Consider the following 18,264-nt stretch of genomic DNA (forward strand, 5'->3'; position numbering starts at 1 on the left):
CAATGCAGTTGACTCCCATGGTCACACTTCGTACTTATTCTGGTGGCGGTGATTTCAAACTTGTGTTCCGCAGATCTGTTCACGTATTTGCCAATATCCTCTTGCCCAGTAAAACGAACTAGTTAATATGTCGCTCCAAATCCTACAAAGTACCGCATTCGTTCTGTTCTCTCGAATTAGACTTGGAGCGAAGCATGACTTTGAACTGAATTCCGATTGCGGGATGGAGGAACAACAGTTATCCCCGGATATGATGGAACTGCCTGCAGCAACCCATGGCACTTCGGTTGACGAGTTCGAAAGTGCACTGCCTTATTGGCCCCCACTTCGAATCGAAGACATGGTCAGGCGTGATACGATTATGTCTGGAACACTGTACTTTGACAACTTTCCACTTCGCTGGTCCGCGTGCAGTCGTCAGGCCATTCAAGATTTTCTGGAGTAAGTTTAATGGTTTCGCGTTCATACTCCTCCCACATGCCGGATAGCAACGGATAAAAGCGATCTGACTGTGTTAGTTAGTTTTGAGTTTTCACTTATTTGTGACAGACACGGAAGTACTTCTTTTAGGAGGTCTTAGAATAAAGTTCTCTGTTGGGTTTTGGTTTTCTTTGAAATTCCGCTCATTTCTAACTCCCAGAACCGAGATAATATCATCAAAATCTTATGTGACGGTTCAAAACTGAACGTTTAAGTCATTAGCTGAAATAATACAAGCATTGTCACGTTTGTGATCAAACAGTTTGTGCAACCTATGAGGGAACTTTTCAAGAGATTCCGCTGGTGGTCTCCAAGAAAATGGCCATTTGTTGAAAACCTCGTTTGCTCCTCTTCTACAACTCTAGTGGAAAAGTCACGTGCGGAGTCTTTCTGGCTTCCTATTCAAAAGGGCCGCATCAAGGACCTAAACGTGTAGATACACGTGCAAAGACTTCTCGCCTACCGCCTCATGGTCTCTAACAAGATTCCTTGGAACACAAACTTCACTATACGCGTTTTCGTACCACCAATTACAGACCACCACTTCATCGGTTGCATCAAAATACATGGTAATTTCAAGTACGCATAGTGTGCACGATTGAAGTATTAGCAACAAACTCAGGTGACGCGTTAGATATCCGGTGTTCAGATCCCCCCACGGCCACGTAAATGCACTGACAATGACCTCTAATCACAACCAAACTCGTCTGCAATACAAACCAGAATGAGGTTATTGCAAAACGTAGAAACGTTGGATGACGTAACGGACCTAATAACCACTTACTGGGTGAAGCACCCAGTAAAAGTCCTGAATTTCATTCATTAGAGTCTAAAAGGAATATGAAAGACGGTTTGCAAATAACGTGTCTATTTGCATGGATTGGTTTTGTGGCTTTTAGTAAAGTGAGTACGCTTATAACTTGAAACACCTTAGATGTAGATATAACAGTTCATCCGGTAACTTTTATTCTGGTCAAAAAGTGAGTTTCCAAAAACCAGCGCTATGGAAGTAGTAAGGCACAAATATCTCTTGGTGTGGAAGAAAACGGGAGTAGCATGGTTGGAAAAGATTGATATGGAATGCTTGAAAATGACAAGGTATGTTGAAAGTGGAGGTACGCACAACAATCACCAAAAGGTGTTACACCATAGGGCACAGCTCAGCTTGTGTCTTAGTGCTTTTGAACAGTATCTTGTAGTTAGTTTTTTCACTTATTTGTGACAGACACGGAAGTACTTCTTTTAGGAGGTCTTAGAATAAAGTTCTCTGTTGGGTTTTGGTTTTCTTTGAAATTCCGCTCATTTCTAACTCCCAGAACCGAGATAATATCATCAAAATCTTATGTGACGGTTCAAAACTGAACGTTTAAGTCATTAGCTGAAATAATACAAGCATTGTCACGTTTGTGATCAAACAGTTTGTGCAACCTATGAGGGAACTTTTCAAGAGATTCCGCTGGTGGTCTCCAAGAAAATGGCCATTTGTTGAAAACCTCGTTTGCTCCTCTTCTACAACTCTAGTGGAAAAGTCACGTGCGGAGTCTTTCTGGCTTCCTATTCAAAAGGGCCGCATCAAGGACCTAAACGTGTAGATACACGTGCAAAGACTTCTCGCCTACCGCCTCATGGTCTCTAACAAGATTCCTTGGAACATAAACTTCACTATACGCGTTTTCGTACCACCAATTACAGACCACCACTTCATCGGTTGCATCAAAATACATGGTAATTTCAAGTACGCATAGTGTGCACGATTGAAGTATTAGCAACAAACTCAGGTGACGCGTTAGATATCCGGTGTTCAGATCCCCCCACGGCCACGTAAATGCACTGACAATGACCTCTAATCACAACCAAACTCGTCTGCAATACAAACCAGAATGAGGTTATTGCAAAACGTAGAAACGTTGGATGACGTAACGGACCTAATAACCACTTACTGGGTGAAGCACCGCAGTAAAAGGCCTGAATTTCATTCATTAGAGTCTAAAAGGAATAAGAAAGACGGTTTGCAAATAACGTGTCTATTTGCATGGATTGGTTTTGTGGCTTTTAGTAAAGTGAGTACGCTTATAACTTGAAACACCTTAGATGTAGATATAACAGTTCATCCGGTAACTTTTATTCTGGTCAAAAAGTGAGTTTCCAAAAACCAGCGCTATGGAAGTAGTAAGGCACAAATATCTCTTGGTGTGGAAGAAAACGGGAGTAGCATGGTTGGAAAAGATTGATAGGGAATGCTTGAAAATGGCAAGGTATGTTGAAAGCGGAGGTACGCACAACAATCACCAAAAGGTGTTACACCATAGGGCACAGCTCAGCTTGTGTCTTAGTGCTTTTGAACAGTATCTTGGTGTGAAAGGAAAGATTTTGGGACGTAATACACTACTGATACGTTGGCTGAAGATTCTTCAACAGCCTGTGACCGGTTTCGCCCTTCTTGAGGCTCATCAAGTAGGCGCAGTCCCCGAGTATCCGGCCACCTTAATTTGTACGTGAAACTGGCGAAATACACTCATTTTCAAACAAATTTGGTTTTGCGAGAGACTCACCTGTTACCCAACTAAATCTCGCGTTTATAATGCCTTACATCTAGATATGTACATCTAGATATGTATCGGGATACCTCGAATATCTTACGAACTGCTACATTAAGTGGCCCGGTGCGGCACATTCAGTCGCCTAGAATTATCACAAATTAGAAATTCATCTAGGTTCTATGTGATTCTCCCGCAAAACGAAATTTATTTGCCAGTGAGTGTATTCGGCTATATACGTTGGGAGTTATTGAAATATCACCTGGCACGTGGTGTTCTGAAGACTGTTCGCGAGATTCAGCTGGAGTTCAACTGGGTCCCTTGGGAGTTCGTTATGCGTCAGCTAATACCTACCACAGATGGAACTGATTTCATGCCACATTGCTGAGTGACATCAATTTGGGCCACATCATTTGCTGTAAACAACGGAGTTCAGAAGTGAAAGCGTTTCGATGCTGACACTTTTTCTTGTTTTATCGTTATAGTCCAACTCTAAACTGATTACCCAGAGTGATCTTACTACCTTAGATCCCGGACTTTGAGAGGGGCCACGCAGGTACACAGACAAGTGACCGTTTGCACACCACCGCTCATATCTACAACTTTGTCTGAATTGATCGAATCCCATTCTACCTTTTTGGCTGTTCGGAACCCTAAATCAGATGACCAGTTTGCAGTTCATTAGAGGTTCCCCAAAATTGCCCCTAATTCATCTACAACACCGGTAATCGGTCTCATATTTACATGTATATATATATTGTTGTTTCGCCCCATACTATTATTCAAAGCCTTCATTGCCGGACCCTTCACATTGGGAATATTTCTTGAGAGCAGTACAAATCGAGGCACCGTCACATTAAAATTTCCTCTCCAAATTTCTTTCGGTAGAAAACGAAAATGTGAAAACCGAAACCCGATTAGGATATGGTTGCTTCTTTCAGCTTGGCCGAAAAATGTCCTAATTGATTATCAGTGAAAGTTTTCCGGTTTTCTAGATTAGTTGCTTTGTTGTTTAAAACTTATATCTGCAACAGTGACTGCCTGAAACCTGGAGATCAGTTGATCTCCAGTTGGACTTGTGGTCTGCATACATATCAAGTGTCGGCACCCCATCCAGTTTGAGATGTGAATCACCATCAGTTAAGTGGTTAAGTCTAATTCGTCTTAGGTGCCCATATTAATATGATGTACATTGTTTATGGTAAACTAATGAAGGTTGGAAATTATTCATCGAGATATGCCGCGTCATCGCCGCGTTTGGGTGGATGGCAAAGCCTGTGGCGTTTATGCTAAATTTCTGTCTGACTACCGACTCGGCCAGTAACGATGACGGATGTTTATCCCCTACCAGCGCCTCAAGAACACCGGAAATCCAAGTTAACGAAAGGCGACGAATGGCTACAGAGCTCTTCTTTCAGACTTATCTTGTCTGGTATCATTTGACAGCCATTAATTTAGGTGATGATTAGGTTACATAATTCAACGTAAAAATTCGGCAAAAATACGCTTATATCATTTAGTTCTCCGATTAGTCATCGGGAGAATGTATGTTAGTGAGTCTGCATTCTGCTTGTCTTGTTTATTTGAGATACGGAAACAGAAAGTCTGCAAAGTCTTTGCATTTGGAGGTAAACAAAGCATAAGAAATTCAACTTAAGGCACGTAAAATGACACGATCCTGGTAAGGTTTCCAAAATCTTCTAGGTGCCTCTCCCTAAGAACTTTAAAGACCGTAGCTTAGGTGTTTTTCCTCGGGAAGTTTATCGCAGCTGCTGTTGTTTTCCGTAAGAGAGGGGTCTGACAATGATAGCGAGAGTACCGGCGAAACCTGTTTGCAGGAATAGAATCCATTTGCTGCCGCGAACTACTGCACAGTCTCCACGAAACCTTCCACGAAACCGCCCTAAATAGCTGTCTTGAAGATCACAATGAAACCCAATGTCATCCTGTGTGCCTCGAACTCCGCGCCTAAATAATTGAGGGGAAATAGGAACACGGCGGACTTTAGAGGTGGTCCAATAAGATTCAATCCCAGAACACATGTCTAACAGCTTCTAGCACGCTTGTTCTCAAGAGGTCTCAGGCAGGCCTCAAGCAATTACGAAATTGATGGATGTAATTTTCCGAAACTCAACCACATTCCAAAACTCTGATGGACGAACATCGTATTGAGGGCAAAATTACCAGTTGGACTTCCCCGCAGCTGGGGACTTTTTCAGTGTTCCCTCCTCATATGGCGCCAGAATGAGTTTAACTTCCTTCAAAAATTCAAATCACTGAATTGTGCAAGTGACGAGCGAACACCGAAAGCTAGATGGTGCACTTCTGTATCAAATGTTTTGAGCATCACTCTGACTAATCAAATTGCTTGTTATGCCATATCTCCAGTAGCTTATGCCATATTTGTTCCACTACCTACTTGTACTCCGAATGTCTTGATCTTCTACGTTTTGCCATCTAATTCTGGCAGTTTGATTGCAGTCGAATTGCCTAGCTCACCAAACACACAAACCATCATCCATGCTTCCTGAGCTACCAACATCTCGTCTACAATAGTATGCGTAGGGGGTAGCTCCGAATCTTCGCTGGACTGTCTAACCGGCAGGTTTTCACTGCTCTAGACAAGCTCTCATGAGTAGTAAGTTGACGTTACTTGTAAAAATGATGGAACACAAGTTGTGGATCTACAATGAAACATTTTGCTTGCCGAATACGTTTCAAAATTTACATTAGAATTGACAGGGGACTCAAGTGAACGTTTCGTCCGTGATATTTTCAAACTGAGTTAGCTGCCCGAAGCATACCTCATGTTCCAATTTGAATGACATTCGGGAAAAAGCACAGTAGAGTTACTTGACATAACACATAGCCTCTAAGATGTCAAAACTTTTCAATCAATATCATGTGGATCCTTTCCGATTAAGAGGAGTTCATTTGCTTGTCTAATTTGGTCGTTTGACGGCAGCGAACTTAGTTGATGTACTTTTCCGATGAAATGATGGGTCGAGATAATCATCTTCAAAGAACCGATGATATCATCCTGTTCCTGTCGCCATACGACTCTGTTGTCTCTTTAGTTTGGTCACTTTAAACATCACCTCAAGTCAAGAATCTCTCATTTACTTTCACACCACCTGAGTTCCTCAGTTTTCCGTGAGGGACACGGAGGTGACACCATCAAACTTTACGCTTTCGAGGTCTGACATCTTCTGACGTAACGAGTTCACAAACAAAGAACGATTTTATTCCGTACATGAAGCGTACGCATAAGCCGTTATCTGGTTATTACTACAGATCACCTGGCGCTTCCTGTTTACGTCGTCAAGATATGCCATCTGCACTACAAACCAGTGACTGGTTGGCCAAACGTTCACAAAGCGACCTTCCAGGGTCTGTATTTTCGTTGGACCAGCAATGTCAGTTTGTTCTGAAAGATCACGCGACTCGATTTTGTGGTCATTTGGTAAGCAAATATACCTGTCATTTACCCCACAATTATATAAAGTCAACTATTAAAAATCGTTCCAATGCACCACATGAACAATGGTTTTTACCTTTGAAGTCATCTGTTTCAAAGTGATACAAACGTTTCTTGCGCTTCAGGCACTTTGCTTCCCCCTGAGTGGAACGATGTGTTTATTTTTATATAATGGCAACAAAGAGTCATTCTTGTTAGAGCGGCAAAACAAAAGCTTTCAATTTCCAGAAGAATGGATTCCAGAAAACCAAATATGCCGGGAGTTTACGACAACAACGGACTGGGGACACCCCAGTGATCAACGCAGTCAGCCTATATGGATGATCATAGTGATTTCTGGAGTAGAAGTATCTTTGCATACGATGGGAACTTTTTCACACTGACACTGCCTGTAGGAGTTTGCATTAGACGGCCTTTTGATAATACTGCCTTTTGTAATGCTCTTCAGATAAGGCATTGGTGGCTGAAGTCTACGGGCCCGTACCTGAGCGTATTTTGTATTTCTCTAACCTGCAATTAGCTGTCTGAAGACATTCCCAATATAAAGATATGAAGCATAGAGTTGAAAAGCTCGATTCCTTTGGTATACACACATATTGTATCAGAATTTCGAGGGTGAAGTGGATAAACGCACTGGCAAACTTACCACCGGCAAAGTATTTTGTTCCAGCCGGCTTGTCAATCTAATTCAGTAAGATATCAGTAGCATCGTTTTGTCTAGACCAGCGTCAGATACATCGTCCAATATGTGTTGGCTCACAGATACTGGTTGATCTTGTTTTTTTGTTTGATCTTGTTTTTATGCTCCAGTTACCTGTATGTCGCCAAGTGTATTGTCAAGATTCCGAGACCGGTGCATGTTTACCGATGGAGGCAGCTTGGGCGGAAGGCTCTTCGTGTGGTGATAACAGAGTAAGTTGAACAAACAAGTACAAGGACTTAAGAAAAATCCCTATCTTTAATGCATTAAACCTACCTACAAACAATGACACAGGTCCAAAAGCCACGAAGTGGATCAAATAAGCCAGAAAAGTAAACCCCTGACTTTGGGATGTGTTATGTCACTCTGGCAACCAGTGTACTGGCTACACACATGACTGATTGGTAGGCAAACAGTGTTGGAAGTCAAGGACGGAAAAAGTGGCGTAATGACAATCCAAAGTCGTTTGCTTGCATTTGATGCATAGCAAATCGAATTTATGCATCGTCTAACCTACATACTTTAAGTGACAAGGCGCTCCTCTAATTTCGCCCTCTTTGTCTTCAGATTAGACGAATAATCAGAGAAAAGATCGCATGATATGAGTGTGCATAATTCGGCTATCGTGATCTACATAAAAGCAGCTCTCAGGAATTTCAGTTGGTATGGAAAGAGGGTGGAAGCTGTTTTCAGACATGGGTCTGGTAATAAACAATAAAGAAGATATTGCTCTCAACTTCGTTCAATGCAGTCATATTTCAGACGCACTTGTTCAGAGAAAAATCGCATGATGAGTGTGCATAATTCGGCTATCGTGATCTACATAAAAGCAGCTCTCAGGAATTTCAGTTGGTATGGAAAGAGGGTGGAAGCTGTTTTCAGACATGGGTCTGGTAATAAACAATAAAGAAGATATTGCTCTCAACTTCGTTCAATGCAGTCATATTTCAGACGCACTTGTAGCGCCAGAGACTTTAGAAGAGGCAAACTGCAGTCTTTTTTTCCCATGAATGACATAGTTCCAAGTTTTTCTGTCACATGGATTATTTCAGTGGATGGTTTCAGGTCTTTAAGGGGCTGTCTGTGGGTCTCAAAGTGTTTGCGGTACACACACAGGAGCACCTGCTTCTGTTGTGTTTGTTTAACATGTACACTGTTCTTCCTGGTATACGGCTTCATCCTACGTGAAACGCAAAGTATTTTTGTCCGCTTGCAGGTGTTTTATTAATTGTTTCTTCTTTCACTGGAAAATAATATTGGGCTTAATTCCAAAAAACTTTTTTCCAAGCTTCACTCTCAGCGACTGGGTTTGGCCGCTACTGTGTGAAGGAAATCCTTCTCGGTTTGCACGAAATTACTAGGTAAAAGGGGATCAAACCTACCAGGAGTTTGCTGATCTACCATTAGGCTGTGTCATTTAAAACTATCCTAATTGTTTTGAGAAGTGTTCTATTTATGGCAAATTCCTTGGCTGCTTACAGAAATACAATGAAGAGGTTTACCTACAAGTTTCAGACTGTCGGAAAAGATTTTTTCAGCTCCCAACATCGCAAGCTTATTGTCTGTTTGATGATAAATGCTCGATTAACCCGGTATGGTGGATGATCACTGCCGTCAACAACTATTCTGACTTGCTGATTTGTGTTTCCGAATTCTATTGATCCGTTGTTTTTGGCCATCCTTGGGAGAAAAATTTGTTTACCGCAATAATGGAGAGAAAATCTCGACCTTTATTGGAAAAGATGCTAAGCGGATGGAGAGAACATGATACTCTCCCATTTCTATAACAGTCAAAGGAAGGAGGCTTTCGCTGCGGAGCTATTTGTTGGAAAAGAAAATCTGACCGTTTACAGACTATTGGACGGGAAGCAAAAATCTCATTTACATCTTATTTACAAAAACTGAACATCCATCTTCTCCTGAACGCGTCTTCTTGAACTTTCCTGGATATTCATTGACATTCGTCGCCCAAATCCAAGCAAATGCTACAAAGCGACTTCACAAATTCCGCAACACATCTCCCTTTTCAAGAGACGCAAAGCGAATTTACGAGGACAAAACATGCTACTCGTATGCCTTCTCATCAGTAGTATCACCGTTACACAGGTACCCTTATGAAGTAAGAATTCACTTCAAATAGTGTTCTTTGTCGTCAAAAATTCGATTATTTATTTGGGGGGCAAGAGCCTCAGGGGCACACTACCCTTCTAGTAAGTAGCCAACCTTAATTAAGCATAAATCACGTGCTCGTCCGAGCACCAGTTTAGCGCCTAACCGATTTGAAAAGAGTTCACTGGCTTGTCAAAGCACGATCGGCGTAGCTCATCCAATGAGAAACGGCTTCTGCAAGTCCATCACACCGCACCGGTCTCCTGTTGTTCATTTGGAACAGTCCCACCGATATGACAAATTCTCTTATTTACGCACGACTTTGGTTTTGACAGGAAACTCAACTGAATCCAGCTTAACCTGTCATTCATGATGGTCCGCTTAAGAGCGAAATTCGTGTGCAACTGAGACTAATTGTCCAAATTTGTTCATTTCGGGTTCAAGCAGAACACAGGAAGTACCTGATGATCCCCAAGAAGGGTGAATTTGGTCGTGGACTAGGTTACCACATCCTAGTCAATAATGTCGATGCCCAGTGCAATTTTTTTTGCAAATTCTCTTTCCGACTGACTCATTTAGTTGAGTGAGTCTGATGTCGTGGCTAGCGGGAAAATGTAAACCGCTTACAATGGACGAAAGTTGCAGGTAGTGGCGTCACCACAGTTGTTTGTGGAACTGGTCACAGAGTACAGCATACTCGTTTGCACAAACTAAGCTCGGCTAGACTTAGGTCGAGTCCTGTGTTCTCGTACCTGTAGGGTTACTGTTCCGAGTAATCGTCGTGATAGAAACATTCATTAAAATCGGGTAACTCATACGAGGTTTGCAGAACGTAAGGCTTGTAACTGATGGTGACCTTTCAGGAAACGCCAACTGAACAGTTACAGATTATTGGACGGGAAAGCAAAACTCTCATATGCATTTTGTTCACAAAAACTGAATATCTATCTTCTCCTTGACCGCGTCTTCCAGAACTTTCCTGGATATTCATTGACAGTTGCTCGAATCCAAGCAAATGCTACAAAGCGACACCACAAATTCCGCAATAGCTGTCAGTTTTCAAGGGACGCAAAGCGGATTTACGAGAAAACATACTACTCGCATGCCTCCCCATCAATAGTATCACCGTTACACCAGTACTTAGAGGACATTCCTATCAACTCCCATTCCACTACAGTATTTCTTATCAGAAATACTCTGAGGTTTTCTCTCAATGCTCAGAATTGAGATGGTTTGCTTAAACTGCCAACAGATTTTTCAGATGTTCGAACTCAATAAGAAGGATACATTATAAACAGATAAATAGAATTCTTTCCTAATTGATAGCAGCCTGATTTCACTGTGGACAGACATCTCATGACTTTAGAGTTTCTTGCACTGGAATTCACTTTAACGTGGCTGTCCAGAACACACTATAAAATTTGAGTGTAGGATCCACGCTCATATTTTGCGGGCACAATATTTTGACTTAAAACTAAGGTAGAAAGCAGTGGGCAGTCACACCAAGCAAGTGGTCGGGCGGGATAAGTTTTCTGACTACACAGCTTTTGGTTCAACGATGAACAATATGTTAGAATGTGGACGTAACAGGTGCACACTAGGGTGGTAAGTTGATCCCAGGTGTTCGACTAACCGAAGATAAACAGAAATTTCCAAGTTCAGATCATCAAAGGTAACTGTGGGAATACTCTGGTGTTCTTCGGGAATAAAGGCGTGGTTTTGTGGACTGTGCTAGGCTTTGATTTGCAGAAGGTGAATTCGGGAACGCATTTCGAAGTAGCCTCGTTTGACACTATTCCAACAAAGGTATATTTGGCCAAGCGTATTTTGGAATATTATTTTGTCCAGTTGAACAAAAAGACTTTGGTCAGTTATCTGTTACCCAGATGCTACTTTTTAATTCTATTCTGACTGAGGTGGAGAGGAGCGGACGGAGTGCAGAGGAATCAGCCAAAGTGTTGTTATCGTAGCCGCTTAGGTGAGGAATTCAAGTATCTGTGAAAGTAAGGAGGCCTTCGCTGCGGAGTTATTCATTAGAAAATGCCAACTGAACAGTTGCAGAGCAGTGGACAGGGGAGCAAACTCTCATATGCATCCTGTTTACAGAAACTAAATTTCCATCTTCTCCGTGAAACGGTTCTTCCTGGAATTTCATGGATATTCATTGACTGTTGCTCAAATCCAAGCAAATGCTACAAAGTGACTCCACAAATTCCGTTATAGATCCCCCACTTTTCAAGAGACGCAAAGCGGATTTACAAGAAAACATACTACTCACAAGCCACCCCATCAGTAGTATCACCATTAAACCTGTAGCCACCCAGTCAACGAAATGCTGTACTGTTTGCTGCTCAGTCTGTCAGGAACTTCGTTACCTCGTTATCTTTTGAACAGAAAGGTTCAGGCAATCCAGAGGTATTTTCTGATAATATACGCAAGAATTAAAATAATTTCCTCTGTAGGACCCATGACGTCACTATGAAGCAGGTCGTTAAATCACATGGCTCCATGTCATACAACTGCCTTCCGAATTTTTAAACGGCTAGTTGCATAAGGTGATCTTAATAGCAAAGCTGCTCCTTCAACAGGGAACCCAACTCTCCAGAAAAACGCTTCCAGCCACTAAAGGCCTAAAAATCGGACAATTAGTATATCTAATGAATTAGGAGCTCGAAATATAGACTCGAAAAATACGGTTGTCCGCAGTTTCAATCCAGTTGGATTGCATTCTTTCTGGCTAGTTCATTCTAGGTATTCTGTAGCGACTCATTATTCTGACACCATCAGATTCGGGACAGTGTCAACAAGCAGATTCTCAACAAATCGGCTCACAGATAGGACAGCGATGTTGAAACCAATTAGAAATGGGTACTGGGTACAGGGTACGGGCCTACGCAACTCAGGTCAGCCAATAAAATTGTCTATGCTCTCTTCTCTCCAACGTTTGACCATGTTTGCCTTACACCCGTTTGCAACAACTCATTTCTTTATGAAGCATGAGTGCTTTCCAATTGTATCATCGGACGCTGACCAGAAGCTGTACGTACCACAGCTTGGTTAAAAAGGACAATAAATATTTGGTCTCTAATAGTCTCATGGAAGCTACCCCGCGTTTTCTGCTCATTCTATTTAGAAACAATATTTAGGAAGGGAAAATCCGTCGCAGACTGAAAACGGCAGTACACAATAGTGTAATAACAATACAAAAATATGTAACAGTAAACATACCTACATATAATTCTGTGGGAGCATTTAACTTGACGTAACCCTTTTACAAACGATTGTTTTCTAGTTGAATAAAGAAACGTTAGTCATAAGTTTCCTTAAAATTAATCGACGGCCCACCACATGTTTCGTCCTCTCTGACGCTCATCAAGCAGGCGCAGACCTCGAGTTTGTGACAACCTTATGTCCTTGGGTTCAAGTAGAACATAAGTTTGACGGAAACTCGGGGACTGCGCCTACCTGATGAGCCCCAAGAAGGGCGAAACCGGTCGTGGTCTGTCGAATAGTTTTTAACAACCTTATGAGTGTTTTCCTTTATGAAAATATACTGCGATATATCGAATATCGTGCCAACTGAATCATGAGGCGGCCTGTGTTCAGCATATTCAGTTGTAGAGTATCATAAACGAGTGATTCTGTTGAGTCTCTCGTAAAAACCAAGTTGATTTGCAAATGAGTGTAGTTCTCGAAAACAGTACAATTTGGTTTAAGTAGAACATGAAGTTGTCGGAAACTAGGGACTGCGCCTACCTGATGGGCCTCAAGAAGGGCGAAACCGGTCGTGGGCTGAAAACCCTTGTCAGTCCACGACAAATTTTGTCATTTGAGGAGCTCATCAGTCTTGGAAAGGGTGTATGAGCATAAACAGTCCAGGCTGATTGGGGCGCCCAGTTGCTTCTAGCTAATCATGGCGGTCCGTAGAAGGGATTTTACACAGATATTTAGGCGAAGCTCCGCAAGGTTCTGCTCATTTGGAAGACAACTGAACACCGATAAAAAACGTCACCTAAGCTCATTTAAAGGCAATGAATCATAGTTTTTACTTCAGACGAGTAGGAAAGTAGCTTCTTCAAGGATGTCTTAAAGTGATGAGTGCCGGACTGGGAAGAAGGAGTGAAACCGTTGAATCATTTGAAAATTACTGTTAATGTTCCATCTGCTTGAACCGGTCCTGTCTCGTTCTAGGTGTGACAACTTTTGATTTATTTACTCGATTTGACAACCTCAGGTGTTACGAACTAGAAAAATGAGTATTTCAATGGATAAAGCGCCGCCAGTATTTTGTTCCCTGAAAAAATATCTCCACCGAACTTGACTGCAAGTAAGGATGTAAACAACTATCAACGGACTACACTTTATTGTGGTGCTGTGGTTTGTACACGGGATGATTAACCAGTACGTAAGGGCGCACATCTTTTTATTTTGCAACATATTCTGAAGGTTGATTCTGGAAAGTCAAAACGTTAATTGCACTACCAGTTTGTGTCTCTCAAGCAACTGTCAAATGAAGACGCGTAATGCTCTATGATGGTTTCGTACCGGCTGTGTGAAGTTCCTCGGCTCTTCTCATCAGCACTTCCAACGTTCCCAAGGAAGATAGAGTAATTTGGCATTCATGTTGGTCAAGCCGGGCGTAGCCAGTTGTCTTATGTCATATTAGTGCAATATTGCTGTCACTGGTGAAGCCATTCAATAGACATGACGAGGAAGCGCATAGGAAATTGAGGCGGAATGACTGATTGGTGCATATGACAGAGATGTTTGAACATGCTCGAAAGCTACTCAAGCAAACGACCTATTCACAAAGGCCATTCGTCCAAAAATTCAAACAATCGAATACATGTTCGAATTCTGGTAGGAATTTACAGATCAACGTAATATACACACTAATGTTTAACAATTTGTGCGAGATTTTGCAAACCAATGACGCAAATTTCTGCTATAATTTCCAATACATCTCCACCCAATTAAGCTGAATATTTGTATCATTGAGCGATACATATTCTTTTCACTAAGTTAAGTAGTTCCTTCTCACACCATGTTTCCACAGAAGTTTGATGTAAGTATAGTTCGTCCATTTTTTTATCAGAAGACTGTGTTCAATCAAAGTGACGTTTAAAATAGTGCAAAAGACCAGGGACATCTGAAACCGATCACTTTTCATCCTTGATGTTTAAAAAATAGAGTTTTTATCTTACTAGAGTAAAAAGCTTGGAGGCACACAGATTTCTTGGACATACTGCCATGGCATTTTTTTTCAAAAAAAAACACTCGCGTTTATTTGCACGGAAATATGGAATGTGCTTCATCAAGATCTCTTCCACTTGAAAATAAATTGTTTTAAATAATGTGCGTTCGAGTGCCGGCAACTTGGGAACAATTGAATCGTTGCCTTCCTTTCACTCTGCTGCATAGTGGTGCATTCAAGGTCAATGCGTTCCGACTAGTCAGAAGCCCGTTCGAGTGGATGGGAACTGGGGACATTGGGGTCCGTGGTCCGCGTGTTCCAGAAGTTGCGGAGGGGGTGTTCGATTCTCCGAACGTGAATGCAATAATCCTGAGTAAGCAGTTATCATAAAGAATGTTTCGTTTTTTGTGGTCCGAGTGGCCGATTTAGTCGCTTTTGATTTCATCGCCTTTTACGTTATCCTTTTAATGAGACTCCCGAGTTGTGACTGAGAATACTTTCATTCGGTTTAATCGCAAGTAGCTTTGTTGCGCAGGTAGCAGCAGAGTGTTTAATATCAGATCAAAGCACTCGGTTGTTCCCCTCTTTTACCACTCAGCAGGGAACGGGGAGGGGCATGCAAGCTACTTAAGGTGCGGATGCTATTCGCAATATCCTAAACTGGAAACTAGATCATTATTGCAAAACTAGTGATTTTGTATCATGAAAAACAATCGCTTTGTAAGCGGAGGTATTTTGCATGCAAAAATTAGTCTTAACTAGCTACATATCACAGCGCGTCGTCGCAAGAAGTTGTATAGTTATCATGAGGTTTGTCAGGTTTTTGAAGATGTTTATCCCCATGATCAACAAGCTTCTGGTTCTCAGTCGGTTGACGACTACTCACAAAGTTTTGGATAATACCATGTTCACTATCAGTAAAGATCACAGTATTCTCCTACTAAAGGTAGCACCATAAGAGACCGAACAACACCAATTACTTCTGGAAGAAACTTAATGAACGAACACAGCGGCTAGTTTGTCCTGCAAAGTGATCGCAGCTGCGGGCGGTCTATGCAAACCATCAAGAGTTAAGTAGTATTCACACCCCAAAACTATAAAAGTTACGCACATTATGTCCAGAGCGCATGTAGCTTAAGGCTGTTTTGTCGTAGGCGGTCAAGTTCAGTTTAATGCACTGAACAGTGTAGTGAACACTACCTGTCTAATCAACCAGTGGACAACATTATGGATAAGCAAAATGCACCAAAATATCTTGCAAAAATCGTATCCCGACACTGGATTAGGGTGGCACAACTAATGAAATTCTCAGTTCACTGTATGAATGCACGGGTGTGGGATAGTGGATGCAAAATCCCTGAATTTCTAGTTTTCAACGATGGAGTTTTACGGGATAGTTATTTTCTTTCGTTNGTAGCGTGGCACACGCTTGAAATCCCACTGGGCAGAATTTTGGTTGCAGTTATGCGGTTTTGCGGGATAGGTATTTTTTCATAGCTTTTGTTCATAGTTTTGAGCAACAACATTTAGTGAACATTTTCTGTTCACTGTTTTTAACAAACGCCACTAAGGTGTTTCGCAGCAGCGATCTAGTGGCGTGTTTTAATCAGGGCGATGCTTTTTATGCTCCCCTCTGTACCGGATGAATAAATGAAATTCATTGGGAACAAACGTTTTCGTTGTGAGCGGTATATACATTCCAATGATTGGACACAATATGTTCACAGCTAACCATAATATTAGCTGATCACGCCGGTCTGCCAGTCCCCATTGACAGGTACTGAGTGGTTCCTGAATCACGTCGCCTGAGTGCTATCTGAATTGCGTGAAAGTGTTTATAAAGTACATCGTTCATACAATGCACAGAATTTGTTTCTCCACTCAGGGAAAATGTGATGAAGGGTTTTGGAATTTGCAATGGGGATTTCCATGAAAAGCTGTCTCACCCTTATTGGGAAACAGCGGCAGTCACCATCTCACTTCCATCTGAGAGGTGTTCACTCGAGAAACCAGTGAACAAGTGACCACATGCTGTGAATTCCATGATCAAAGGATAGCTAGCGTTAAAGCCCAAATGTGAGCTGAGCATACCTCCGATACGCAGCATGAGGCTAGACGGTTGTGCTCGAAATACTATCTGGGAGGTCACGGGTCCCATACTTTCTGGAGTTTTGTGAAGTGCGCATTGCTGGTGATTTGCAATAAGGATGAAAAAATGGACAGCGCTCTTCGGCTATTGAGCAAAACACGGAATAGTTCACGATTCGCACTGATCAGGTCAACTGGAAATATGTAAGCAGGTTGTATTTTCCAGCATTTAGTTGGGATGAACAACCTCACATTTTTTACAACTCAGCAGTCATACGATTTTTCTGGCTTAAAAGCGATCGTTTCGCTGGGCGTCATCGGTGAATGGATTCACCATGTTGGTCCACCGTCACCACGCCAGGATGTACATTGTGCGGGCAGGTGGTTGCTCTGAGGTTACCGGAGTGTAAGCACTAACCTCTAATTTCAAAATTTGCACAGATCTTCAGATTAGTTGATGACTAACGTTTTGTCAAGCAGAAGCGTATTTCATTAGATGTCGCGGTATCGATAGTTTAGTTAACCAATGGGCAACGTGAGATTTTCTCGTTGTGTAAAAAGCTTCAAAATTTACGTCATACTTTCGGTAAAAAATTGCGATCCCTTCAAATTACATCAACATACCCTTAAATTTGTTTCCCATGATTTCAGGAGTATCATCTGAACACCTTAATTTCTCCTCGAAAATACGTTTGGCGTCAGGCGCAGATGGCGAATGTATAGGACGATCCTATTATCCACAAACGGTACTTTCTAAATACAAACGCTGTAGATGATAAAACTAATCATAATGTGAGCAGAGTTTTAGAATTTTCAACTGGGATTTCGTCTTGTCAGTGAGATCAATCTATGCTAAAGAGGCGAGAAGCACCGCACATCTGTTTCACCTTAACTGGGAATCATCAGCACTGCACATCTCACAAAACTCCCTTTGGGATCGTCGAACAAGCAACCCCTCCGTTACTGAACCGCTCACGCGGTCAAGTATTGACCAACTCCTTGAGTAACGGACCCTCAGAAGGTAGTTTCACTCATTTTGTGAAATTAATTTTCCTCTGAGCCACTTCTGGATTAATCGTAGAGTGAGGAAAACGGTTAAATTGTTCAACCAGCCTCGGAAGGTCATGGGTTTGAAACACTTTGATAGATGAGATGCACACTGCTTATAGTTGCTAATAAGATCGAAACAGCTGCGCAGTGCTTCTCGGCTTTTCAGCATACTGGCCTCAGCGACAGGAAGAAACCTTAATTGATAAGGATGAAACCACCATTTTAAGTGAAACTGAAATAAATTAACGTTGCTGTACCAACCACAGTAACAGTGTAGACTTTAGGATGAGATACATCGAGGTAACGCGCATCTCCTTACGAATTATTTCACCATTGCCTGTCCTGCCAATTCGGTGGTTTCTGCAGTCACAAACATGAATAGTTTGGATTAACCTCCGTAGATCACTGTCGAATCATTCAACCAAAGGAGCCTAATCAGCCTCTCGGCTAAGTCCTCGCTGTTGTGTGATTTATCGTCCATCACTTAGCATCAAGGCGAAAGCCTGTAAAACTATTGCAATCATGGAACATGCATTCACGAAAGGTTAAACGATGAGGTCACTTTGATTGCAGATAGGCGTTAGTCACAGAGTCTTTTAACGACAGTAAAGGTGCATCTCCCCGGAGG

General features: G+C 41.9%; 1 protein-coding gene across 1 annotated transcript in view; it reads left to right on the forward strand.

Moving 5' to 3' along the window:
• The window catches only part of T265_00600 (hypothetical protein), a gene marked incomplete at both ends in the record, with an annotated part of 103,880 nt that overhangs the window by 29,974 nt on the left and 55,642 nt on the right, over positions 1–18,264 (forward strand). Inside the window, 4 exons of the mRNA XM_009164428.1 lie at positions 181–441; positions 6,312–6,480; positions 7,306–7,407; positions 14,726–14,871. Coding sequence (XP_009162692.1) covers positions 181–441; positions 6,312–6,480; positions 7,306–7,407; positions 14,726–14,871 — 678 coding nt within the window. The remainder of the gene's footprint in view (positions 1–180; positions 442–6,311; positions 6,481–7,305; positions 7,408–14,725; positions 14,872–18,264) is intronic.

This window comes from Opisthorchis viverrini, assembly GCF_000715545.1.
Source record: "Opisthorchis viverrini unplaced genomic scaffold opera_v5_6, whole genome shotgun sequence".
Classification (NCBI taxonomy): Eukaryota; Metazoa; Platyhelminthes; class Trematoda; order Opisthorchiida; family Opisthorchiidae; genus Opisthorchis; species Opisthorchis viverrini.